The 26,781-nt window shown below is 37.0% G+C and overlaps 1 protein-coding gene and 1 long non-coding RNA gene across 3 annotated transcripts in view; both read left to right on the forward strand.

Annotated features, from left to right (window-relative positions):
• Positions 1–2,568: 2,568 nt before the first annotated feature.
• The window catches only part of LOC122841297, a 33,889-nt gene continuing 9,676 nt past the window's right edge, over positions 2,569–26,781 (forward strand). The window contains exons 1-4 of one of the 2 annotated variants that reach the window (XM_044134502.1): positions 2,580–2,633; positions 2,794–2,883; positions 5,022–13,106; positions 14,285–15,978. In XM_044134502.1, the coding sequence (XP_043990437.1) occupies positions 5,078–13,102 (8,025 nt within the window). In that variant the 5' untranslated portion in view covers positions 2,580–2,633; positions 2,794–2,883; positions 5,022–5,077 and the 3' untranslated portion in view covers positions 13,103–13,106; positions 14,285–15,978. Of the gene's footprint in view, positions 2,634–2,793; positions 2,884–5,021; positions 13,107–14,284; positions 15,979–26,781 lie in introns of those variants that run through there. The other variant, XM_044134501.1, reaches the window with a different exon arrangement.
• Positions 18,697–19,904, forward strand: LOC122841298. The gene is made up of 3 exons (XR_006372375.1): positions 18,697–18,745; positions 18,920–19,009; positions 19,453–19,904. It is a non-coding gene; the product is annotated as an uncharacterized LOC122841298 (long non-coding RNA).

A 26,781-nucleotide genomic window follows, 5' to 3' on the forward strand; every position in this document is an offset into this window, starting at 1 on the left:
GGAAGTCAGTGTTTCAGCTGTTTTACAGTTTTCTGGAAGTTTGTTCCAGATTTTTGGTGCATAGATGCTAAATGCCGCTTCTTCTCGTTTGGTTCTGGTTCTGGGGGTGCAGAGCAGACCAGAACCAGAAAACTTGAGAGGTCTGGAAGGTTGATACAACAGCAGCAAATCTTTAATGTATTGTGGTGCTAAACCATTCAGTGATTTATAAACTAACAACAGTATTTTAAAGTCTATTCTTTGAGCGACAGGGAGCCAGTGGAGAGACTTTAAAACTGGTGTTATGTGCTCTATCTTCCTGGTTTTAGTGAGAACGTGAGCAGCAGCATTCTGGATCAGCTGCAACTGTTTGATTGATTTGTTGGACAGACCTGTGAAGACGCCGTTCCAATAATCAATACAACTGAAGATAAACGCATGGATGAGTTTCTCTAGATCTGGCTGAGACATTAGTCCTTTAATCCTAGAAATGTTCTTCAGGTGATAGAAGGCCGATAACCGATAAAGTTTTTAGGTAATTGGCCACAAGACGAGGAAGTTAGATCTTCATAACTCTTATTGCAAGTGACGGTCCAACTTGGTGGTAAGCAGTCAGACTATCAGGACTTGTTTTAAGCGAGTGTGCTACGACTAGCTCCGGTAGTAATTACGCATAGCAACCGCGACAAACACGAGTGGCCATTCATCTCAGAAAACGTTGGCTGGTTTTATCCTGTCGCGTGTGACGAACTGACGCTGTGCAGATGACGCGGACCTCCTCAGCGAGCGCGTATGCCTCCTTGATATGAGTCGGAACCAATGGATGACGAGTAAAGGAAGCAGTCAGGGCAAGTGGTGTTGCTATCTATGAATGACTTGGAAGAAGACGCTCGTGAAGTTCGGATCGCTGTGCAGGTGAAAGCTGATTGTCAGAGGGCGGAGGTTGACGCGGGCGACTGGAAAATACGCAGATGAGATACGGTCTGCTAGCTACGATGAAGCTGAGGAATTATAAAGGGCCTATTGGCGGTTTCTGATTATCAGACTACTCGGCCCCAGAACGCTACTGCCTTCTGGGAGGTGCGTCATTGGCCCAACTGAGGTGGGAAGAGTACCATCCTCCCCACTTTGTACTCCGGTTGCGGTCAAAGCGCCCCGCTGATGATGGTGCTGCTAAGGTGTGTGAGCGTGACCATTTCTTCCAGTGCGTGTCGGCTGCCTGAGTGGCTTGTGCAGCAGCAGATGAAGGTGAGCTGGAGCAGGGAACCAAGCGGATGGCAGAGGACGCCTGCGACATCAATGAGGGAAGGATGGGAAATCCCAGTTTGGTGCCGCCGATGGAGGCCGAAGGAAGGCGTGATGGGCAGTCAGATCGCCCACGTTGGGAGTCAACAGGAGTGCAGCCGGCAGGTGAGGGAGACTCTTTGGATCTGGGCCTGAAAGAGGGGAAAGACGATCGGAGGGTAGTACTGCGGGCTGGATTATGGACGGAAGGACCGGGATTGCTAACGGACGGGAGGCAGCTAAAATTTGTCAGAGAGGTAGACAAAAAGCGCACACGTAGAATCGAAGCACGGCTGACGAGCAGGAAGCCTCGAGGGTAGTTTGAACTTTTGAAGGTATCCTTGGACGACTATTGGCTGGAGCGGCGTGGAGCTCCCTTCCGGATTGGCTGCGGCCAGGTGTGGTGATTAGATGATGTGGCGAAGCAGGTCAAATCTCCCAGTTTGAATTTTCGCCAAGGCTCCATTTCTCCGAACATTATATAGGTAAATTCTAGAGCTTTTTTGACATCCAAACTGTCTTAGATCAGCTATTGCGCAATCCCTAAATCCTGTATTTTCCATATAAGGAGTTGTGAGTGCTATTTGATTCAGAACTTGTCATGTTCTTTTATCTTTATACCCAGATCGGGTGACCTTATGTCTTGTTCAACCTGAATGTAAACTTGTCTAAAGTCCAAAAAGTTGTGAAACAGCTTTTTCTCCCTTTCATTTAAGAATCTGATATATGCAAGTTGTTGACAAAAGTTTTGATAAACAAATAGTTATCAAATTACTTTTGATTGTTTATTCAGCCATTAATTTAAAACTACTGATGGGTAAAATCAACGTATAATGTAAACAATGCAATTAACATATAGATCAATGTAAAAACCAGTGCATTCAGTAAAGGTTATTCCCCTTTGAATTTTAAAAATTGAAGGTGAAAAAGTGGTTAGAATAATTTGAAAACCTGTCCATGTCCAGATCTAAAAAATGGTTAAGGACTTTTACTTTATGCTTTTCAAGAATTTTCTAAATTGTGTAGAACTGTACTCAGAATTCTGTTAAAATTTTTACCCAGAACATGGATTATTATCCAGTAATATTTGACTGCAATTAATCCTTACAAAAAGTATGCGTAGATTTACACCCACCTTCACTTGGGCTTTATTGTTGGGAGAGATTTAAGAATCACATCAAAGTTATTCTGAAATTTTAGTACTTGCATTGTAATATTAAGATATTACACAAGTTACTTTACTTCCATGAGAGGTGTGGTTGGACCTGGCTCTCCTTTAAATACAGACGTCAAACTGATCTATGCACTTCACAAGAGGGAGAGTTCAAGTTCAAGTTCACTTGCTTTGTGCTGAAAGACTTCAGATGAAGGTATTGCAAAATGATTAAATCATTTTAATTTAATGCATGATTGCAAGTTGTTGTCAAGCTGTCATTGCCAGATGAACAAAGTAGTGAGGCTATCTAAAATGCAATAAGAAAAGTTAGAAAAATTAGCACAGCTAATAATTTACTTCTTCTCTCATTTCAGTGCTGTGAAGTGGCTTCTCTCATCGCTTTTGTCAAACTGCACTTTCATAACAGAGGATCCTCTTACTGGGCTCCGAGCCAGTCCATACTGGTAAAACCATTTACTTTGCTATTTTTATGTATTGTAGGTTCAGCAAAGTGCTATGCAAATCAATTAAACCAGTTATTCACAGAGAGCTTGCCTTTGCCTTTTTCCACTCTGTATAGAATATATGTTATCTATTGCCATGCATACATTTTAAGATTTGTTTTTTCAGGGATGGGGCAGTAGCATTTGCTAAAAGACTTACAATATTCAAGGCAAAGCAACAAACCACAAATCGTGACTGAAAGACAACCATCCCTGTAAAAATGTCATCTTTATATTTTCTTGAACATATTACATGTATATTTGCTGTTATTAAACAGTAACCTCCTGATCTACTAATCATTTATGACTCATTTTGACTAGTCAGTTTCTCTCTGTAAGAAAGGCATCTTCAACATCCTATAAAATGTTAACACATGCTCACAATAAGATGAAGTTTCACTGTTACTTTGTGTTGTCAGCTTTTTTCTTCTATGAAATATTAGCCAGCAAAGAGAAAGCATTTCTTTAAAGAAATTATTATCTCTGCATCAAAGTCTCACAGCAACATTTTATTACTGATTTAGCAGAATAAATGCCATGGGCATCCCTTTGTCTCTCTACACCCAAACAAACATAAGTTCACTCTTGTGCCATAGCTCCTAAAAGTTTAAATTCAGCCAGAAAGTGGAAACAATAAAATATTGATATAAATCACTTTTGAATGATCTTGTGAAAGTTTGATCTTGATCTCTGTTGTGGGTTTTTCTGTTATAAAAAGGAGGAATCAACTATTTTGTCCGTGTGTGTGAGGCTTGTCTAACAATGGAAAACATTTTTTTCAGTATGTGAGCCCTTATTCTCATCAGAATTTATGCTATTGTTCATTTTTAAATTAGTATTGCTTCATCATGTGAAGAAACGTTCTACTCTAACTCACAAACTGATCTATCCCGTCCTTCCATGGAAAGAAAAAATCTTTTTTCTATTGAAAATATAAAACGGATTTTTCTTTTCATAAAATTGAAATAATAACTTGAACCCACTTTAATCAGTATTTACAAACCAGGTGTGGTATGAATTGACACAATTGTAGTTCTTTATTTAATAGGACAAAGCTGTGTATGAGAAAATTATTTATTTCCTTTCTGATTCAAATGAATTTAATATCAGTTTAAAAATAGTAAAAACCAACAGTAGTTTAGGTAATGAATTAGTTAGTTTAGGAAAAGTACATTATAAAGCAAAAAAGTGCACTGTTACAGTGCACTTTTGAGAGACTTTTTAATGAAGTCTTTGACTTTTTAAAAAAAAGTTTCTTTGAATTAACGTAATTAAATCATGGAAAGGATTTTCACACGATTAAATAGCTTTCTTTCAGCATGAAGCATGTTTGTTGAGCAAACCTAATTTTCATGAGTTGGATCAATTTAATAAGTAGTGTGAAGGTATCACTGGTTGATAGGTTGTTTTCTCCAGCGTGCTGTGGTGGTGCAGGGGGTTAGCACCCTGCATGTTTGGAGGCCTCAGTCCTCAATGCAGAAGTTGCTGGTTCGACTCCTGGTCCCGGCGACCTTTGCCGCATGTCCTCACCCTGTCTGCCTACTGTCTCAAAAAAATACAAGCCACTAGCGCCGCAAAAACTCTTGGAAGAAAAAAAAAAAGATGGTTTCAACTAAATTGCCATTAATCTTAGTCAAGTAAATTATTGGGTCCAAAGCATTGCAAATTAGTTGGGCTGGCTCTTTTAAATTACATTGGGTCCAACTATAGTAAATGAGTTGAATCAACCGTAATAAATTAAGTTGAGCCAACACTTAATGGAATAACCATAATAAAATAAGTTGAGCCAACACCTTTGATTTAGAATCAACCATAGAATAACCATATTAACATAAGTTGAGCCAACATAATTGCTTTACATTGGAAGAACCTTGATAAATTAAGTTGACCTAATACATTTGCTTTAAATATGAGTAACAGAATTACATGGTGCTGAAATAAAGAAAAGTAATCTGGTGGAAAACCTTTTCATGATTTTTTTTTATGTTCGTCCAAAGAGTTATTTTTTTCAGTATAAATCATGAATAGTTTTTGCACAAAACCAGTGTACAAATGTAATTTTGTAATGTAACAGTTGTTTTTTTCTTGTTATCTTTCAGGTAGACACCTGTTGCACAAGCTGACAGTTGCGTAAGTTGAAAATACATTTTTAAAAATGGGAAACGTACCATCAGAAGCGAACATGGGTGACAGGCTCAGGTGCTACAAGTGTAACAGAGTCTTGCCTCCATGTTGGTCCTTCGATAATTTAAGACAAGATGTCATCCATGGGTATCATGTGCATGTGTTCAATGGAGGGGAATACTACAGAGAAGTTGGCTATAATAATCTATACCAGTGTCCAGATTGCTTTTATAAGCCGATCAGAGATGCAGAACGCAGGAGGGAAGAAGAAGAAAAAAGAAGAAGAGAGGAAGAGAGAAGGAGAGAAGAAGAGAGAAGAAGAGAGGAGGAACGCAGGAGAGAGGAGGAACAGAAAAGGAAAGAGGAAGAGAGAAGGAGAGAAGAGGAGAGAAAGAGACAAGAGGAGGAGAGGAGGAAAGAGGAGCAAAAAAAGACAGAGGAAGAGAGAAAAAGGATAGAGGAGGAGAGAAGAAGACAAGAAGAACAACAAAGGAAAGAAGAGGAGAGAAAGAAAGAGGAGTTGAGTCAAAGAATATCAGAATCAAAGGAACGAGCCAAAGAGCAGTATGAGAAACAACAGAGAAGTAGACAAGAGCAGCAGTCCATGCATAAGGTTCTGATTGGGCACATGGATGAATTTGAAGCTGATTATACATCTTACAAGGGTAAAGATGAGCTTCTAGAAATCCTCTCTCTGAAATGTAACATAGAAGCTTCTGATCTCACTCTCACTTCTCCAAAAGCCGATCTGCTCGGTAAGATCCTCTCAGCTCTGGACACACTCCTGTTTGATGAATGGATAAATGATCCACCAACTGGCAGTACCCTGCAGCACGCTCAAGTGTACATCACAGAGCTGTGTGCACTGTCTGTAGAGATACCAGAAGAGGTCTCTCGAGAAAATATCTCCAATCATGTGCAGTCCTTAGTTGGGTCCTTCAGCCAATTAGCATGCAATATTTCTGAGAGTCTTGAGTTGACCCAAGCCTTGTATCTTACTCTGATGTGCTACATCGGTGAGAAGGACAAATCTGATGCTGATGCAATCATTATAGCAAAGAAATGGGCCAAGGAAGAGCTAACTATGGAGCAGCTTTTTCCTATTGAGTTCCTGAGCATCCTCATTACATCAATGCATGGTACAGTTGGCAAAGCCTCTACATTTATCTTAAAAATGGAAATTCAATGTCTGAAACTTCTAATGTCGACTCTTGTCAATCTGAATGGTAAAGAGAACCACTGTGCATCAACTGAGATGATCCTTGAACTTGTAGAAATAGACCAATGGACACCAATGGAGGCAGTGAATCTGCTCAAAGCACTCTCATTAAAATGCACTGATGATGTTTCAGTAGCAAAAGTCCTAAAGTTGATTGAGGTTTATGACATATCACCAAGCTGGACGGATGATTCTGGACACTCTCTTATTCAGGCTCTTGACAATGCTAATTCAGAAAGATTCTATCAGGATTTCCACATGATTCTCAAAAAGAGGGATGAAAGCAGTCTAGACGCAGCTCTAGCAAACATAAAAATGTCACAGAAGTTGGATGACTCCATGATTAATGAGATAAAAGCAGTAATCACTGGTGTTTTCCAGTTTTCAGAAAATGCTCCAAAGGGATCTATAAAATTTGAAAGTTTTGATACAAATAATTTACAGAACTGTCTGTCTCAGCTCTGCAAAGCAGTTTTTGATGCAAAGAGTTGGTGGCCCACAGTGAAACACATGGTGCAGTGGTGTGTGCTGGTGCTAACCGGGAAGACAAACATACCACAACTGGTTTCTTCTGAAGATCCATGTGTCATTGCCCTGTTTGCTGCAGCACAATTCTATATGGGGAACAAAATGGACATTATGCTAAACTCTGACAATAACACTGAATCTCAAATTAAGGAATGGTCTGATTTCTATAAGAACCTTGGAATATCTGTCAGAACAAATATCCGGAAACAAACTGACACAACTTTCATGACGATCTATGAAGCTGATGTCATCTATGGTACACTTCAAGACTTTGTGTCTGACTATTTCATGTACTGGAAAGAGGTCAGTGAAACCCAAATTCCTCCTGTTATACGAGGATTTATCATTGAAGAGACATGTCTTATTGCGTCACAAACTCTTGATCTGTCAAGGCTCAAGGACAGTGAATCCCTTGCTTGTTCTGCAGAAACCCTGCAAAACCTCATGGGAAGATTACAATCGGAAAACATGGAAGACAGAGAGAGGTTCATCAAGGCCATTTTTCAAGCTCTACAGTCAAATTTAAAAGAAAGTCCAAGTACAGAAGCAAAAATTGTAAAAATCCTTAAGAAGTTTAGTGGAAAGAAAATTCTTCCTAAAGACATGTTCTGTCTGACGTTTGTTGAGAATCTCCTCAAAGTGGTTACCAGTGAAAATGAAGGTGGAAAAAGTATTACATCCAATGCTGAAACATGGTGCTTAGAGAGCATTTTGGCATCTTCAGAGCAAATTAGAGCTTCAAGTGAAGAAACCACTGAAGTCTTTCAAATGGTTTCAAATCTTGGAGACAAACATCTTTGGTCACCACTGGAACTCCTAAACCTTCTTGCAGCATTAATCAATCACCATCATGGTGAGGGATGCATTTCAATCATGAAAATTTTACATTTGATGGAAACATATAGGGTGTCTTCCAAGTGGACAGATGAGAAAAAACAATCTGTCATTAGTTTACTAGAGTCATGTGAAACAGAAAATCTGATCCAGCACTTAGGGAAAAGCCTTGGAAATGAGGAAATGAAAAGCATTGGCACCCTTTTTGATGAGATCAGACAGATGAAAGACATTGATGAAGAAACACTGAACAAATCTCAGAAGATTGTTGCTCATGTGAAAGAACTCATCGAAAAAAAAGAAATCAAAAACCATAATGACATAAAAAAGGCTAAACAACTCAGCCACAGCACAGAAATAGCTGATCTTCAGGAGGTCTTGGCAGTGTTATGCAATGCTGTTTATGCTGACAAAAATTATTGCCCCAGAGCCACTCAGATGATAAGCTGGTGCCTCTTGGCCTTGTCCAACACTGGGAAACTCCTGGAAATGGGAACTGGAGAAGGAAAGTCTTGTGTCATAGCAATGTTTGCTGCACTGCGTGTGTTTAGGGGTGAAAAGGTAGATGTGGTGTCCAGCTCTTCGGTTTTGTGTCAAAGAGATGCGGCAGAATGGGAAAACTTCTACAAGTACTTTGGAATTACTGTTGACACAAATACAAATAAAACTGATGATAGCAGTCGGAAGGAGTGCTACCAAAAAGACATTATCTATGGAACTATTGAAACCTTCGCTGCTGATCATCTTCGCCAGATTTTTGAGATGAAAGATGTGAGGTCTGATCGCAGCTATGAGTGCATCATCATTGATGAAGTGGATTCTCTGCTGTTGGATCAGGGAGTGCAGCTCACCTACCTGTCCAGCCCCCTGGTCTCCATGGAGCACTTGAATACTATTCTAGCAATGATCTGGGGACACGTCCAGCAGTATGGCTTCCTATCATCAGAACACCAGACATTTGTCCAGGGTCCACCTGCTTCATTCTTCAGGGCCATCTTTGACTCAATAAACACAGAAGAAAGTGAAATTAATGATCCGCTGGACATTTTACGCATTGCAGAAGAAACTAACACTGTGCCACAAGGATTTACAGAGGACATCCATGAGGGAGACAAGAATGATATCCCTAAAAAGCTGAAAATTGTGAGTCAGGATGCTGTGATAAATTTTTTTGAAGAAATGGAGGAGTATGTCCCCTACGGTTTTACAATTTACACACTAAATGATGAAGGTCTGCTTTGTCCAAGAAAACTCAGTCCTTACAACACAAATCAAATACCAGACCTAAAGTTTCTTGTCTTGGATGAAGGATTGTGTTGTCCTCTCTACAACTCAGAAGAAGTCCTCATCAAGCCCATTGCAGAGTTAATCTCAGAGAAGATTCAGTACACTCCATGTACAGACAATACAGAAAAAATCAGCATTCCTGGATTCTTGAGGAATCTAATTGAGACCAAAATGTCTTTGTGGGTGGAGAACGCCTTTCTGGCAAAGCAGTTGAAGGAAGGACGAGACTATGTTGTAGAAAATGGGAATATCTGTCCAGTAGACTACAGATCCACTGGTATCATTGAACTGAATAAGAAATGGGGTGATGGTCTGCAGCAGTTTGTGGAGATTAAGCATCAAGTCAAACTGAGCACAATTTCAGCAGTGACAAACTACATTTCTAACATCTCCTTTTTTCAAAAGTACCAAGGCAAAATATATGGAACTACAGGAACACTTGGTACTGAAAAGGATATTCTGTTTTTGCAGGATTTATATCCAAGTCTATCTGCTTGCAAAATGCCACCATTCAACAGAAAAAAACTATATGAGGTCAAAGGAACTCTGAAAAAAACTTCTAATGACTGGAAATCAGAAATAAAACGAGTTGTAAAGTCTCAGATTTCCTCAAATTCATACAGAGATGGAAGAGCCGCCCTGGTGATCTGTGAAACTATCAACAAAGCCAAAGAGATCTATGAAGAACTGAAAAGCAGCATTAAAGGTGAAATTATTCTCTACAGTCGTAGTGATAAAGAAAGTTTGAGCAAAATAGACAAGGAGCTGGAGTCTGGGGATGTTATTGTTGCCACAAATCTTGCTGGTCGTGGCACTGACATTAAAGTGTCCAAAAAGGTGAACAGTAGCGGAGGATTATTTGTTATCCTCTCTTTCCTCTCTGAAAACACCAGAGTAGAACTCCAGGCTTTTGGTCGAACAGCACGCAAAGGGAAACCTGGATCTGCTCAGATCATCGCATGCACTGAACATCTGCAGCATGACTTCAGGTCAGCTGCGTCTCTGGAGGAAGCCAAGATCACGAGGGACAGACTTTCAACAGAAAAGATAAGTTCCATGATGAATGAGGTTTCTGAGATGAATTTACGTGAGGAGCTGTTTTCTGAGTACTGTGAGACTCTTCATGATATTTACAAGAAAACTGATGGAGATGATAGAAAGGTTATTGTTGCCATCATGAATGAGTTCTGGGGGATCTGGCTGCAAATTAAATCAGAAGACATTGACCACCAAAAGAAAAGTGAACTTCAGCAAAGTCTAAAGAAGGATTTATCTATGGCAAGACAAGAGTCTTCATCTCAAACGTCCCCATGTTCAAGCATTTATCACTACATCAATTTTGGAAACATTTTCTTGGATGATAAAAAATGGGAAAATAGTGCCAGGCTGTTTGATAAAGCTATGAATCAAGATAAAAGTTGGGCAGCCATCGCTTTTTACAGTCATGCATACTGCACTATTAAAATGTCAAAGGGAGACTACCTGACTCAAGCCAAAGAAGATCTACAAAAGGCACAAGAGTCCCTCAAGTATCTGAGTGAAGAATGCCTTGTCTGTTTGCAGTTCATTAAAATGGCCTCTGTGGACTCAGGCAAAGGTGAACCATCCAGCCTTGAAAATCAGATGACATCCAAGTGCAGCATGTACAGGTTCTTTGATAAAAACATCACTGAGGCCATCCAAAAGATTGAAGAAATCAAAGGAAGGGGGAGGGATGCAATAGCCAAAAAATCCCCTGTTTTCTCCTTGGTGTCGGATGCTGATGAAGCTCTCCAGTTAGAAGCTGATAACCTCTACAGTCGCGGTCTAAAATATGTATTTTCTGTTGAGGAAAAGCCTCGTTTCTGCTGGGAGGGACTGCTGATTTTCTTGCTTGGAGTTTTGCAGATTATTGCTGGAGCACTGCTCACTGTTTTTACAGTCGGTACCTTGGCTCAAATCGGAATGGGTCTCATTTCAGAAGGAATATCTGACTGCATTGAAGGTATTACAGCCATGGTGACAGGAGAGTTCAGCTGGAAAGAATGGGCTATCGGAAAAGCCATTTCCATCGGTGTTTCTATTATATCATTTGGAGTTGGAAAACTCATTTCAAAGGGATTCAAGGCTGCCAAAACAGCGATCAAAGCCATAGGTAAAAAACTGAAGTCATTGCCAAAGTTGCTCTCCAAACAGGAAAAACAGGGTTTAAGCAGCGTCACAAAGACAAACATGAAAAATGCTTTTAAACATACAGTAAAAAAAATTGCAGAGGAAACACTGTTCTATGGGCTGGAGAAAGCGGAAGAGAAAATACTTGAAGAAGTATTAAAAGGCATCAAAAACGAGGTAACAAAGGGAATTGTTAAAGATGTGAAAATCAACCTGGAAAAAGAACCCCTGGCTACATTGGTGGATAATGTGATACTGTTAAATCTTCTAAATAAAGACCAACTGCGCCACATCCTGGAAGACAAAGACAGAAAGAAAGACCTCCTTTCCATTTACAAACAGTTGGGGAATTCTGCTCTGCAACCATTATATGCAGACCTTAGTTGGCAGAACAAGCTTAATTCATCAATCATCAAAGTGCTTGACAGCGCAACAGAAGGCACAAAAGGAAAAACCCGTATAATTTTGACAGCTATTCAAACTACCCACCATGTTATTCTTGTAGGAGATGCCATTGGTGAAGTACTCACACTCTCCCGCAAGTTTTTCTCAAACTTTGAGAACGAGCTGAACACTTTTATCAAAGAGAAACCTATGAAAGTGAAGCGAAATGAGCTAACTTTCTCAGAATCTGACATGCTGAAAATATTCAAACAAGACTTGGCTGAAACCCTCAGCACTTTACTGGCTGATGCCTTGGTAGAGGTGTTTCATCAGAAGTTTTTCAGTCACCTTGTTTCTCGTGCACAGAACGAAGCACATGAGGCCATCAGGCGACATGTCAAATCCGGCTTAAAGAGTGAGAGGACAGATGAAAAACTTAAAGCTGGGCAACTCAACAACTACATAGTAAATATGCCAGTAAATCCAAATGCGAAACTTTCAGCTAATGCTGGTCAACTCACAAGATCACATGCTGAAAATATCAAGAATAACAAAGCTGCGGGTACTATTCTTGATATCAAAGTCCTGTCTGAAGCCACTGGTACTAGAGTTGTTATTCTTACAGAAAACAAGCATGGAAAACTCACCAAAATGCAGGAAGTTAGTCCAAGCACCATATCTGCCAGTGAAACAGTGACTTTGATCTACAGGCCAAAGAGCACCCAAAACCCTAATGGTCATTATGATGTGTTCATCGACAATAAGGCAGTGAGCATAGACAGCAAACAAAAGAGTTCTCTGTTCTATGCTATGGCAAGAGGCATGAAACCAAAAGCCAGTGATTCAGAGATTGCTTCTGAGGCAAACCGCCTGAGATCTGTGGAGGCCAGCATGCTCCTCAAACAACCAGGGCAATGGGAGCCTTTTATGAAGCGCAAAGAGTTAATGGAAACAATCAGAGGAGGAGACTGGTACATGGCAGAGGCAGGTAGACCAGAAAGAATTATAAAGGAAAACAAAACCCTGCTGCAGAAAATAACTGGAAAGATTGAACAATACAAAGGATATATGAAAAAAACAGCTATTCCAGCAGTAGAAAAAGCCGTCAATGCAAATCACCAGCCTTCAAACAGTACCATAGTGGAAGCTAACAAACTGAACCAGAAGAGCAAATTGGCTGTGGCAATGTTGCAAGCGAGAAAATATCAGTCTGACGCAGATACCAGCAAAACTTCTGGTGTGGAGAAACAAGAAAGCCAAAAGCTACCAACTGATCACAACCTTAAAGATGTAGTTGATGATATATCTTCTCCAGAGCCAAAAGCTTTAAAATCATGCTTAGCTACCATGATAAGCAAAGATGACGTTGTTGGAACCTTTAAACTGATGACATTCAGTGCGATGTTCAGATGCCAGCTGACTGACACCGTGAATGTTCGAAACAAGAAGAAGAGTAAAACCCGGGTTGCCATGTTTGAGAAGAGTTTTCAAGAAAACAGTACACAGATGGTGCAGGAATGGTACAGCCGGCTTCAAGGCAAGGGTGTCATGACAAATGACCATCAAACAACAATCACACAGTGGATCAACACCCAGGGCTACAAGGATAAAAATGATCCACACAGGAAACAGGTGTCCAGCCTCCTGTCATGAAGAGGTAAGAATATTTTTTATGTTCTTTCAAACAATCATTTGCTCACAAAAAAAGATTAAACTAGAAATTTAGAGTAAAAGAGACATTTATCATTCTGAATTGATCTAATTTTCATGTTTTTTTATACTGTGGGTGGAAGAGACAAACTTTTTGTAAATCATTTACTGTTAATTTCTGTAGTCTTTTACGTTATTCTTTTATATTGTTGCACTATGACATTTTCTGAAACTCCCTTTGAAATAAACTTCTAGAAAACTCATTACATTTCCCTGGCAATAAACATAAAAATAAATATCAAAATGAAACATATAGATTGATCTTATTGCTCCATCTATCAAGTGTAAAAAAACACAAAAAACGTATTTTCTGTATAAATAATCATTTAAATTTATGACGTAGTTAAAATGTTATGCTTGATGGCTGTTTTTGTTGAGTTTGTGGTACAGTTTAATTTGTACATTTTGAGAACTGTTAAGATTGAACATAGTTAAAATCCCTGACTGTTTTAACACTGTCAATGTCAAAAAGTTCAACTTGACAAACTAACCAAGCCTAACCTCAGTGAACTGCTAAATAGTTCACTATTATGATAAGAAGCATTAGTACTACTATGATTGTTGTTCACTCTATTTACTTACAACAGCAGAGCTTAATTGGCACCACAAATTGGCTCTGGAATCAACCAGAGATCTCTATAGAGCACGCGAAGGCACACAACAAACCAAAGTACAGGTGTAAATGTTGTGTTGTTTCAAAAGTTAAAATAAAGTGCAGCAGCCTACAGGGAAGAGCGTTACCATTTTTTTAAAATTGAGTCTCAAAATTCCCATCTTAAAGTGAAAGTGGATGTCAAATAAAGACGACTAGAGACTTCTTTTGAGTTTTATGAAATACACTGTTCAGACTACTAAACAGTTATATGCAGAATAAGCCAATATATTCATGTGAAATAAAGAGCATCACCGCAAAGTGGCAGAGTGTGAACAACAAACTATTTCACAAGTGTTATTTATCTGGTGATCTACCAATGATAAATCATCTATTTCAGCAAAGCAATACTTCAATAATATTTAATGACTGTTATTATTATGTATTTGGCTGAACAATTAGATGTTTATATGAACATTCATATCATGTATCACCTAACTGACCAAAGTGGTGTTGTTTTTTTTCCTGCATAGTGAAAACTCTGGATGATGCTGGTTAACGAGAAGAATCAAATCTACACATCACTTCCATCTGCGTGATGATCAAAGAGAGACTTTGATTATTGGCAATATTATACTGTCAAACAAATTCTAAAGCAAATTTGGATTATTTTTAATTCAGGTCTGTTGCAGATGTTCCTTTTGTCTGATTTTAACAATACTAAAGTTTTTATCAATTTTTGTTTACTTTCTTTCAAGTTTCTCTTTGTTGTCTCTTAGGAAGTAAGATTAAGCCAAGCCAAACAATTTGGCTGTAATATTACTCGAGCTGAATAATTTACTTTCTGAGATTTTCTGAAGTTAATAGTGAAATATCATTTTTGCCCACTAGAGATTTGTTTCCATAGAATAAAAAGTAAAAATTCATCTGATTTTACTTTTCAAAATATTCACATCTTATTGTTATTGTGACTTTATACAACTGAATTTTAGCAACTACCGAATTTTAACAAAATCTGATTGTGAAAATGGTAAGAAATCTAAATATATAAATTAGACATGATGCTTAGATAAAGTGATTCTTTCTTGAAATATTTTAATAGTTTTATTGTTTTAATGCTGAAACGTTGGTTTTTGGGTGTTCAAAACAGAATCACATTCAAAATACAGGTATGAATAGATTCTTTGTTGTTGTAAATCTTGACTAAAAACAATAGATACAAAATGTAGGTAAATTCATGTAGCCATTGCTGATTATAATCATGAAAATGGTGAAAATTAAAATTTCTTGCTTGACTTTTTCTAGTAATAAAAAGCATACAAACACAGTTATGTTAGAGACTACAATATATTATACCTATGCAACATGTGTAGCCATTTTTTGTGTGTTTTATTATATTTCAGTAAAGGTTTTAGTCATCTGGGACTATTGTAAGTTTATTACTTAATTTTAGGGGGATGTCAAATTAACTAATTAGGTGTATTTTGCATGTCTAATATGCTAAAGTTTCAGTATCCTTAGTAATCCATTTTGTTTCTTTTTTGTCTAAACATAGGCTTCAAATATTCAGATTTATTTTTTGACCAGTTTACAGAATGTTTTGAGTATTTTGTTTATGGTGGCGGTAATAACATTAAATCACTGATTATATTTTAGTCACGTACTATAATGGAAATATATTTTAATTTCTTTTGTCATTGTTTCATTATGAAATTTTAAAGCTTGTTTTTACTGAATTTAAGAAAACATTTAATACATTGAGGCTATAAACTGAGTATGGTGATTTTTATATGTTATGCTTTGTGCACCATAATTTGCACATTTAATAAATAATTCACAATGATATGAGGATTAAAATGTCTCTGGAAAAGAAGCAGAGTTGTGTAACTTACCAAGGATGATAAAGTCACATTTGAACTTCACATATATTGCTTATAAAGCCAAAATTTAAAATTTACATGTTGGGCGTTTCACATATTTTGTTGAAAACTGTTTTTTCTGCATTTTTTTATGTTGTTTTAAAATGGGGGGTGTTAATCAAGTGATAAAGATGTTCAATGTATTTCTTTAAAGTGATGACTGGAATCTTGGAAAAACAAAAGAGGTTGTTTGCATCTTATACAAACAAGACGTAAAGGAATTTGTACTCAAGTCTGATATTGTCTTTTCAATGTTAATTTCTGACTGGATTGTGTGTGGTGTAATAAAAGTTTTATCCTTAAAATGATTTTAATTTACAATTTGGCAGGGAGAATGACAGATTGTGTTTCTCAAGAATTTGAGATTCCTGGTAACAATCCTCAAGGCCAGATTGTCTCTTTCTTCTTCTTTTACTCAGACATCCATCCATTTTCTGGTCCCTCTTGTCCCTAATGGGATCGGGAGGGTTGCTGGTGCCTATCCCCAGCTAACGTTCCGGGCGAGAGGCGGGGTTCACCCTGTACAGGTCGCCAGTCTGTCGCAGGGAAACACAGAGAACATACAGGACAAACAACCATTCACACACAGACTCACACCTATGGAGAATTTAGAGAGCCCAATTAACCTGATAGTTATGGTTTTGGACTGTGGGAGGAAGCCGGAGAACCCGGAGAGAACCCACGCATGCACAGGGAATCGACCCCAGGACCTTCTTGCTGCAAGGCAACAGCTCTACCAACTGTGCAGCCCTTACTCAGACATGTTAAATCAAATATACAATTGTATGAGAGTTTACCAAGGTACCATGTATGAACACCACAGCAAACAAAAAAAGAAAGAAAACAGGCAAATTTAGTCTATATTTCACAGTTTTATCAATAAATCCAACAGAACTTATTCATTTCATGGCAATTTTCAGTCAAACACCTTTTGCAGCATTTTGTTCAATTATGAGCATTATTGAGTCATTTTGTCACCAACTGGTAATCAGTGTGTTATGTACAACCAATTAATATATCCTAAATTGTTTCAAGGAAGCATAATGAGTCCCCTTCAATTGTTTTAATGTTTTTATGTAGCTTCCATATTTAAAAGTTTTATCCTTTTCTTCCAGGGTTAACAGAGCAAATCAGTTACCAAAAGTCAAAGCCTAAAGTGGTTCCAGTTGTCATATAATCCTGGATCTGATTATGTGACAAATCCAGGATAAATTTTAGGAGAAAGTGAAGTAAATTATTTTACCACAAAGTTTACAGCTGACAAAGAGCAAATTGTGTTTCCTGGTTTTTTTGTATATCACACTTGTTGAGACGGGCTTGGTTGCTTCCCTAGAAGGGCGAGACTGATTGACAAAAAGCTAAATAGATTCCAAAGAAACTTGTCCTTTTTTACAGGCTGAGATACAGATCTCAGCCTGTATTCATGTTTTTTCTTGCTTGATTTCCAGCTTTTTTGTTGAAAAAGTGTTTTGAATGTTTGCCTAGAGGGGCAAGACTGGGCGACAGAGATGAATAAATGTCCAAAGATTTTGTCTACCTGTGATCTTATCATCAATAATTAACCAAAAAAAGACTTTTATCTTAAGGGTGTGAGCACTATAAACAATTAACCCAATGCTTTATTAGATGTTGTGATAAGCTCCTCTAGTTTTGAAGATGACTCATTGTTTCGAGTTGTTCATTCCCTTTGATCAAATTACATGACCCAACTTCATTAATTGGCAACTTAAAACACTTTACTTGTTTATTGAAAGTATTACCTCCCGCTTTATTTGTTCAGTGTCTAACCTGCATTTCAGAAGGACTGTCAATAATTAACAACTCCTTGAGGAAACAATATGGTCCATTGTATTTCAAAATGGCTCCTGACCTTAAGAAAACTAATTTTATTGTTTGCTCAATTTGAAACTTTTGTCCTACTTCCATGCTGCCTTTCCTCTATGGATTTATTACAAAAAGTTGCAGAAACCCAGCTACAGTCCTGGTTGTGTAAGTTACAGACACCTTTAAGTGACATAGTGACATATATCACTATATGTCTTAATAATGACATGTGTCAATATTAAGATATTATGTAAGTCAAATGTTAGGAATTTCAGTTTTGTACTCAAATTCCTAACATTTCAGTACAACACTTACATCTTGACTGGCAGTATTTTCTGTAGGTTCCACAAATAATGAAACAACATATAGCTGAATTTAAATCAGAATTCTCTGAACATTATATAGGTCAATTTTGCAGCTTTTTTGACATCCAAATTGTCTTAGATCAGCTATTGCACAACCTCTAAATCCTGTATTTTCCAAATAAGGAGTTGTGAATACTATTTGATTCAGAACTTGTCATGTTCTTTTATCTTTATAGCCAGATCTGGCGACCTTATGTCAATGTAAACTTGTCTAAAGTCCAAAAAGTTGTGAAACAGCTTTTTCTCCCTTTCATTTAAGAATCTAATTTATGCAGCGTGTTGACAAAAGTTTTGATAAACAAATAAATAAATGTTATCAAATTACTTTTGATTGTGTATTCGGCCATTAATTTAAAACTACTGATGAGTAAAATAAACATGTAATGTAAAGAATGCAATTTAAATATAGATCAATGTAAAAACCAGCGCATTCAGTAAAGGTTATTCCCTTTGGAATTTTAATAACTGAAGGTGATAAAATGGTTAGAATAATTTGAAACACTGGCCAACAATTTTCTAAATTGTGTAGACCTGTACCGAGAAGTCTGTTAAAATATTTACCAAGAACATGGATTATTATCCAGTAATATTCGACTGCAATTAATCCATACAAAAAGTATGCATAGATTTACACCCACCTTAACTTGGGCTTTATTGTTTGAAGAGACTTAAGAATCACATCAAAGTTATTCTGATATTTTAATATTTGCATTTAGAGAATATATGTCACTATTAAGATATTACACAAGTTACTTTACTGCCATGAGAGGTGTGGTTGGACCTGGCTCTCCTTTAAATACAGACGTCGAACTGATCTATGCACTTCACAAGAGGGAATGTTCGAGTTCAAGTTCACTTGCTTTGTGCTGAAAGACTTCAGATGAAGGTATTGCAAAATGATTAAATCATTTTAATTTAATACATGATTGCAAGTTGTTGTTAAGCTGTCATTGCCAGATGAACAAAATAGTGAGGTTATCTAAAATGCAATAAGAAAAGTTTCAAAACTTAGCACAGCCAAATATTTGCCTGTGCTAATTTACCTCTTCTCTCATTTCAGTGCTGTGAAGTGGCTTCTCTCATCACTTTTGTCAAACTGCACTTTCATAACAGAGGATCCTCTTACTGGGCTCTGAGCCAGTCCATACTGGTAAAATCATTTACTTTGCCATTTTTACCAGTAAGATAACAAAAAACGTAATTAGACTCTGAGGAAGAGTCTTCAAAAATGTTTTTTTAAACCCATCAATAATAATAATTTGAAAAATAATTTGAAAAACTGGCCAACAATTTTCTAAATTGTGTAGACCTGTACCGAGAAGTCTGTTAAAATATTTACCAAGAACATGGATTATTATCCAGTAATATTCGACTGCAATTAATCCATACAAAAAGTATGCATAGATTTACACCCACCTTAACTTGGGCTTTATTGCACTTGAAGGTGCATTTGGCACCTTCAAGTGCCAAATGCCAGGATTTCAGAGACAGTATCAAATTAATCAAAGTATATCATGAATAGTTTTTGCACAAATCCAGCATATAGATGTAATTTTGTAATGTAACAGTTGTTTTTTTCTTGTTATCTTTCAGGTGGACACCTGTTGCACAAGCTGACTGTTGCGTAAGTTGAAAAAACATTTTTAAAAATGGGAAACGTACCATCAGAAGCAAACATGGGTGACACGCTCAAGTGTTACAAGTGTAACAAAGTCTTGCCTCCATGTTTGTCCTTTGATAATTTAAGAAAAGATGTCATCAATGGGCAGCAAGTGTACGTGTTCAATGGAGGGGAATACTACAGACAAGTTGGCGCTCATAATGAATACCAGTGTCCAGATTGCTTTTATAAGCAGGCCAGAGATGCAGAATGTAGTAGGGAAGAAGAAAAAAAATAAGAGAGAAAGAGAGAAGGATAGAGGAGTAGAGAAGACAAGAAGAACAACAAAGGAAAGAAGAGGTGTAAAATTCGGCTTAAAGCTGAACTCACAATGCACTCAGTAAATTTTGTAGTGTTAAATAAACACTTAAAGAGTAAAATTTAACACTGTGTCCGAGTCTATTTGGTCCTTATCGGAATTGGTGTCAATTTAACTCTTTCCATAGTGTTCCATTTTCCGAGTACAATTTAACTCAAAAAGAAAAAGTTAAAATTTAACACTGACCAACACTGTACAATGTTAATAAAACTTAACACTCCTTGTCAAATAACTCTGATAAGAGTAAATAAGTTACTCCATAACTGTGACAAAACAACTCTGATTCTCATGCTTTTCAACACTGCATTGAGTTACTGAAGGTTTACACTGGAGGCTCATATAACTCTTATGAGTGTTGATCTGACACACTACTGTGTTGATAATTTACTCTTTAGCTGTGAAAAAACAACCCTGCACAAATAAATATGAAGGGCTATTTTTACACTTTTGTAGAGTTAAATGTACAATTGAATAAAATCAGGTTACCACAGAAATGCATTCAATTTATTTATTGAAATAAAGCACACTTTTAAGATCCACTGTTAACCGTGGTAGCGTCACAGTTACATCACATGATGTACATCCCATTACAGTGGCTCGTACTTGATAGAGTACATTTAAGGCAAAGAGTTTTTCCATCCAAGTAACCATGAACTAACTACTTGTATATATAGAACAAGTGCATTTGTGCAACTTAACTCTGCCTGACAAACAAAACACTTAATCCCAAACAGATTAGTTCCAGCACTAGTGTAGCATCCTGGCCTGAATTTCTGGGCTAGGTCACTTTACCTGCATCTATATTGTACACAGTGATCTGGATGAATGTAAACATGTTGCACAGCATGGGGTTTTATGTTGTGGCAAACGCGTAATGTGCCTTAAACAGTTCGTCAAATGCACCAAGAGAGGAGGTTGACCTGCAAGCAATGTCATTTTTGTCAAGGATGATGAAGAACTGGTGAGCTACTTTCTTCCTCTGTCCCACAGCCAGGAGATAGGGTTGTGTGCTTGTCGTGATGGCATCAAGATGTTCTTGGATGTTGGTTCCTGTCTATGGTGAAAAAAATACAAAAAAACACACACTATACAATTACAATTCCATAGATGCAATGCTACACAAAAAATAACTTTCATATGGGAAAACAGCATTTAACTATGTGTGATATCACCCTAAAACTGAAATTCTCCCAGAGAAACAACCTTGAGTATAACATAAAATAAAATTTGCAACAAATGCAAACCTTCTTGAAGACCACAAGATGCTTCTCTGCTTGGGAGACAGACATCTTCCCTGGTCTATTACAACCCAAGGCTGTGGGGGGAATCAGGTGTAGCAGCAGCAAAATCGATGAGAGGTCACTGTCCCAACCTGTGTGTCAACATTTTATGTTGAATTGACCATCAAAATCTAGTGATTATGCAATTTAAATTATGTGTACATCACTAAGTGAAGCTCACGCAATAATTGAATCCCAATAATGTGGAAAGTCATCCTTACTCATGTCATCATCCACTTCAGTGTCGTCCTCAGGAGGGTCAGCTGCCAGGAGAAGTTCTTCAAGGTCACTGGTGGTTGGAAGCTTTCTGCATTGTTGGATGATCTTTCTGTTGAACGCGGTCATCCATTTCTCCAGAAACTTGCCAGACACGTCTTCTCCAAACATCAGGACAAAATCCTGCTCCACTTGGGATGTAGATAGTAAAAATCTTAAAGCATTTCTTAGCCTCATTAATTGTATTCATTTTGACTTGTCACAAAAATACACAGTTTTTACATGACTGTGAAATGATCAAAAATAAATAATTATCAAGCCTTTGACATCTTTGAAACGTGGAAAGACAGAGAGTCTCTCATCTAGCAGCTGGTCCTCCAAGCCCATGTTCACAAGATGCTTCTTCAGATGATGCTAGTCAAAAAAAAAAATTCCTTCAACTTAAAAAAACCCCAACAAAAACAACAACAATAAAACCTTCCCTACCCTCAAAAAATGCAACACCATTCCTGTGGTTGCATTTCTTCTTCAAGTGTTGTTAATGGTTTACCTCCTTATGATGATCGTCTGTCTCTAGCAGTGGATCTCTGAATAGTTTTTATGCTCCAGGCTAAATACCCGGTACCACTTGCAGCATCATAATAATGCTCCTTGGGGATCAAAAGGATGGTAAAAACAGACAGACATAGAAACAGTTCAACATATAATCTGTTAGAAACTAAAAGTTTTCAATGCGATACTGTGCTTACCATAACACAGTCAATTATAGTATGCGACTTACATAACCATTCCTAGAGAATGGATCACTGAGGTAAGGGAATAAGCTCACAATTCCTCTAGCAAACATTTCTTTAACTTCTCTGGGTGGTGATGTCCGGCAAAATTAAAATGGTCAAGGTATATTATCCAAAATATGCATTGGATTTAACAAAATCTTTCATTTCATCTACACAGCTAACTAAAGCCTATTTACAAATTACCCATTCTTCTCTGTCATGTCAGCTGCCAGTATGTTAACCATTTTCCTTCTGGTTTCATCTGTGAGGCACTTGCTTCGATTATATTCCTTCATGATCCGTTCGCCACCAGGTTTGTAGTTAAGAATGGATTCCACCAACTTCAAACAACAAAACATTTCAGCTTTTATTAAATACATATCAAAACAGTAATTGTTAATTTAAAAAAAAAAAAAAAAAAAAAAAAAAACAACCAAAAAAAACATTCTCTTCTCAAATATATGCGATAATAAAGCAACATGTATTGTAAGACTGGTGATTCACCAGGATTTATTTGTTTATTTTACTTGTTTGTTCATTTTAAATAGGGTTTTTTATGCACCAGTAACAGTAAAAACTAATGAAGATAGATTTGATACACTGAACTTGGTGGAAGGATGTGCAAACCAATTGCCCCATCTCTGCACCTGCCCCTTGGCCTAACAAGCTGTTATTGCACTTCTGATTTTTTTGTAACTTTTAAAATTTAACACAAAAACTGTTCTAGCATCCCTTCTGAGCATAGCATGTTTTCTGGGGGAAATGGTGATAAAGGCTTTTAAAACAAAATACATTTTGTTTTTGCGTTAATTTTTGAGAGTCAATTCTTACATGCTTAGCTTCTGTGTCCAGGCGCTGGCGCTCAGCGGAAGGACTCTCTGAGTGTCTCTTGAGAATCAGATGAGCTTGGCTGAGATGCCTCAGGCATTTCCACCATGGTTCTTTTGGACCACATTAAACCAAAATTCATTCCTTATGAAAATTTCTTTGGAGTTGCCACTTGGAACAATACAGAAAAATGGGTGCAGTTTAATCTCATCTGTGCCTGGCATAGCATATAGTTTTTGGTTTTATGACCCAATAAAAATAATTTCCAAAGCTTAATCACAGTGAAATATAAATGAAATCTGCATTGGGAGCCTTTTAAAACAATATAAAACAAAACAAAGTATCACATGTATGTTTATTTTAAGTAAAATTGAGCAGATCAATTCTCATGAAAAGAATACATAGTGTATTCAAACTTTTAGCATATGCAGTTTTCCTTTTTAAGCAAATAAACCGATGAGATTAACTCTCTTCTTAAATCAATAAATTACCTTTCTTATTGCAAAACATAACTGTACAAATTCATACCTTATTTTGCTTTCCAAATGCGCTTTTTTCAAGATTTTCTTATGGTATTTTCTATAACTGTTGCTTCTCAATGTGCTTGGTTAAAACAGGAAGTGCACCATGCCACAAAAAACACAAAGAAGAAATACACTCAATAAAAATATAAACGCAACACTTTTGTTTTTGCTCCCATTTTTCATGAGATGGACTCAGAGATCTAAAATTCATTCCAGATAAACAATATTACCATTTCTTTCAAATGTTGTCCACAAATCTGTCTAAATGTTTGATAGTAAGCACTTCTGCTTTGCTGAGATAATCCATCCCACCTCATAGGTGTGCCACATCAAGATGCTGATCTGACATCATGATTAGTGTACAGGTGTACCTTATACTGCCCACAATAAAAGGCCACTCTGAAATTTGCTCTTTTTTTTTTCTTTTTTTTTATGTTTTTTTGGGGCCCAGGGGACTCAGAACCAGTCAGTAGCTGGTGTGACCACCATTTGCCTCATGCAGTCCAACACATCTTCTTCGCATAGAGTTTATCAGATTGTCAGTTGTGGCCTGTGGAATGTTGGTCCACTCCTCTTCAATGGCTGTGTGAAGTTGCTGGATATTAGTGGGAACTGGTACACGCATTCGTATACGCCAGTCAAGCACATCCCAAACATGCTCAATGGGTGACATGTCCGGTGAGTATGCTGGCCATGCAAGAACTGGGACATTTTCAGCTTCCAAGAATTGTGAATTGTATAATTGTATTACATTTTAAACATCAACTTGGCCTTTTTTGTTTAAATGTTTACATAATTTTATGGCATGGATGAAAAGGGAGGCTCACCCAAACTAGCTAATTAAAATTGAAAATGTCCTTTAAACAGCGGATATGGATGCAGAGCGTTGAAATAAAGACACCTAGTGGACAATTGAAGAACTGCTTATTTAACTCTATTTAATAAAGTCTAGTTTTGAAATCACAGAGTTCTTGTCAGCGAAAGACCTGTTTGTTTAGATTAGAAGTTGATAAAGTTTACGTTATCTCTCCATTAGTTTTTTGTCATATAGGATTAGGTCTTTGAATTATTTCCTTCATTGGAAATGTTCTGCAAAAAGCAGCGGATGTGAAAGACATAAGAGCAGGTTGGTTAGATAGGGACATCTGGTGGGCAATTGAAGAACTGCAGGACCAAAAAAACGCATTACATAAAGTGTACTATAACAAAGCCATAGTAAATGCTGGTTTTAAAATGAGAGTTCTTGACAGCAATTATATTTCCTGAGATTATAAGCTGCTTAGGTTTTCCCCTGTTTTTTGTTTAGATTAAATTTGTTTCCTTTCCTAAAAAAATATTCGGCAGATGAGAACAAATCCCTGGAAAAAGAAGGAGCAGGTGGACAATTGAGGATATCTAGTGGAGAACTGAAGAACTTTAGACTGGTCCAATAAAATTGGGAAATCAATAAATAAAAATTGGATGAAAGACTTCATGGTCTAAACTTCTCTGTGAATTAAATCTGCTAGGATATAAAGCAATGTTGGGTAAAGACATCGCCAGAGAGACAAAAGAAGTACAATTACTTGATCTTCGCACAACATATGTATCTAGTTTTTTTTATTATAAATCTCTATAATTTAACTGTCTGTTTATTAAATGACATCAAGGAGAATGCTACGTGGTTTATTGCTTGCCAGAAGCTGTGTTATCCTAAAGAAATTCGGAGTGTGTGTGCTTTGATATGAAAAATATAAGAACTGTTTGCTTTTTTCATTGCAAAGTTCTTTATTTAACAAAATAGATTTAAGAAATTCGCAAATTTTTTATCTAAAGTCAACATGTTTGTTATCACTTTCAATTTAAAACTATATAATATGTATTTATAAATTTATGAGCACAGCAGTTAAATATTAAAAATGGACTGCTGATGCAGGTCTTTCAAAAATGCTCAATAAATGTCTCAGTTTCCCCAGTAAGGAACATATATTACTGTCCTTATCTAAACTAAAGTCGACAATAATTAACATATATGTAGGTTCATGTCTGGTTCACAAGACAAGAATCCAGATTACTTTCCTCATAAAAAGACAAGAAGGCAATAATTAACACATCATAGTGATGTTGGTTATGGAGCCCACGAAACCTATCTAGGAAAACTAGAAAACTAAATGATTTCTACTTTAAATTGTGGTCCTCAATGCACACTGCTTTCTTTTAATCATATCCACAGAAATAAATCCACACAGGCATGATAGCTGGAAAAGAATAACCAATAAAAAGAAAGATAATTACTGGGAGCAGAGAAAAAATGATTTTAATTTAAAATTTGGCAGAGAGAATAATTCTTGTGCTTCTCAAGAATTTGAGATTCTTGGTAATAATCCTCAAGGCCAAATTATCTATTTCTTCTTCTTCTTTTACTCAGACATGTTAAAGCAAAGATACAATTGTACAGCAAAAACAAAAACGAAAGAAAACAGGCAAATTTAGTCTATATTTCTCAGTTTTATCAATAAATCCCACAGAACTTATTCATTTCATGGCAATTTTCAGTCAAACACCTTTTGCAGCATTTTGTTCAATGATGAGCATTATTGAGTCATTTTGTCACCAACTGGTAATCAGTGTGTTATGTACAACCAATTAATATATCCTAAATTGTTTCAAGGAAGCATAATGGGTCCCCTTCAATTGTTTTAATGTTTTTATGTAGCTTCCATATTCAAAAGTTTTATCCTTATCTTCCAGTGTTAACAGAGCAAATCAGTTACCAAAAGTCAAAGCCTAAAGCGATTCCAGTTGTCATATAATCCTGGATCTGATTATGTGACAAATCCAGGATAAATTTTAGGAGAAAGTGAAGTCAATTATTTTACCACAAAGTTTACAGATGACAAAGAGCAGATTTCCTGGTTTTCTTGATATCACACTTGTTGAGACGGGCTTGGTTGCTTCCCTAGAAGGGTGAGACTGATTGACAAAAAGCTAAATAGATTCTCAAGAATCTTGTTCTTGTGTGAGTCATGTCTGTATCTCAGCCTGTAAAAGTTATTCATGGTTTTTCTTGCTTGATTTCCAGCTTTTTTGTTGAAAAAGTGTTTTGAATGTTTGCCTAGAGGGGCAAGACTGGGTGACAGAGATGAATAAATATCCAAAGATTTTGTCTACCTGTGATCTTTTCATCAATAATTAACTAAAAAAAGACTTTGATCTTAAGGGTGTGAGCACTATAAACAATTAACCCTATGCTTTAGGAGATTTTGTGATATCTGGTAAAGTATCTGTTTTAAGTCTCGTCATCACTTCTGCTCTATTTCCCTAACTTAGTGTAGAAAGT

Source organism: Gambusia affinis, linkage group LG12 (genome assembly GCF_019740435.1).
Source record: "Gambusia affinis linkage group LG12, SWU_Gaff_1.0, whole genome shotgun sequence".
NCBI lineage: Eukaryota > Metazoa > Chordata > Actinopteri > Cyprinodontiformes > Poeciliidae > Gambusia > Gambusia affinis.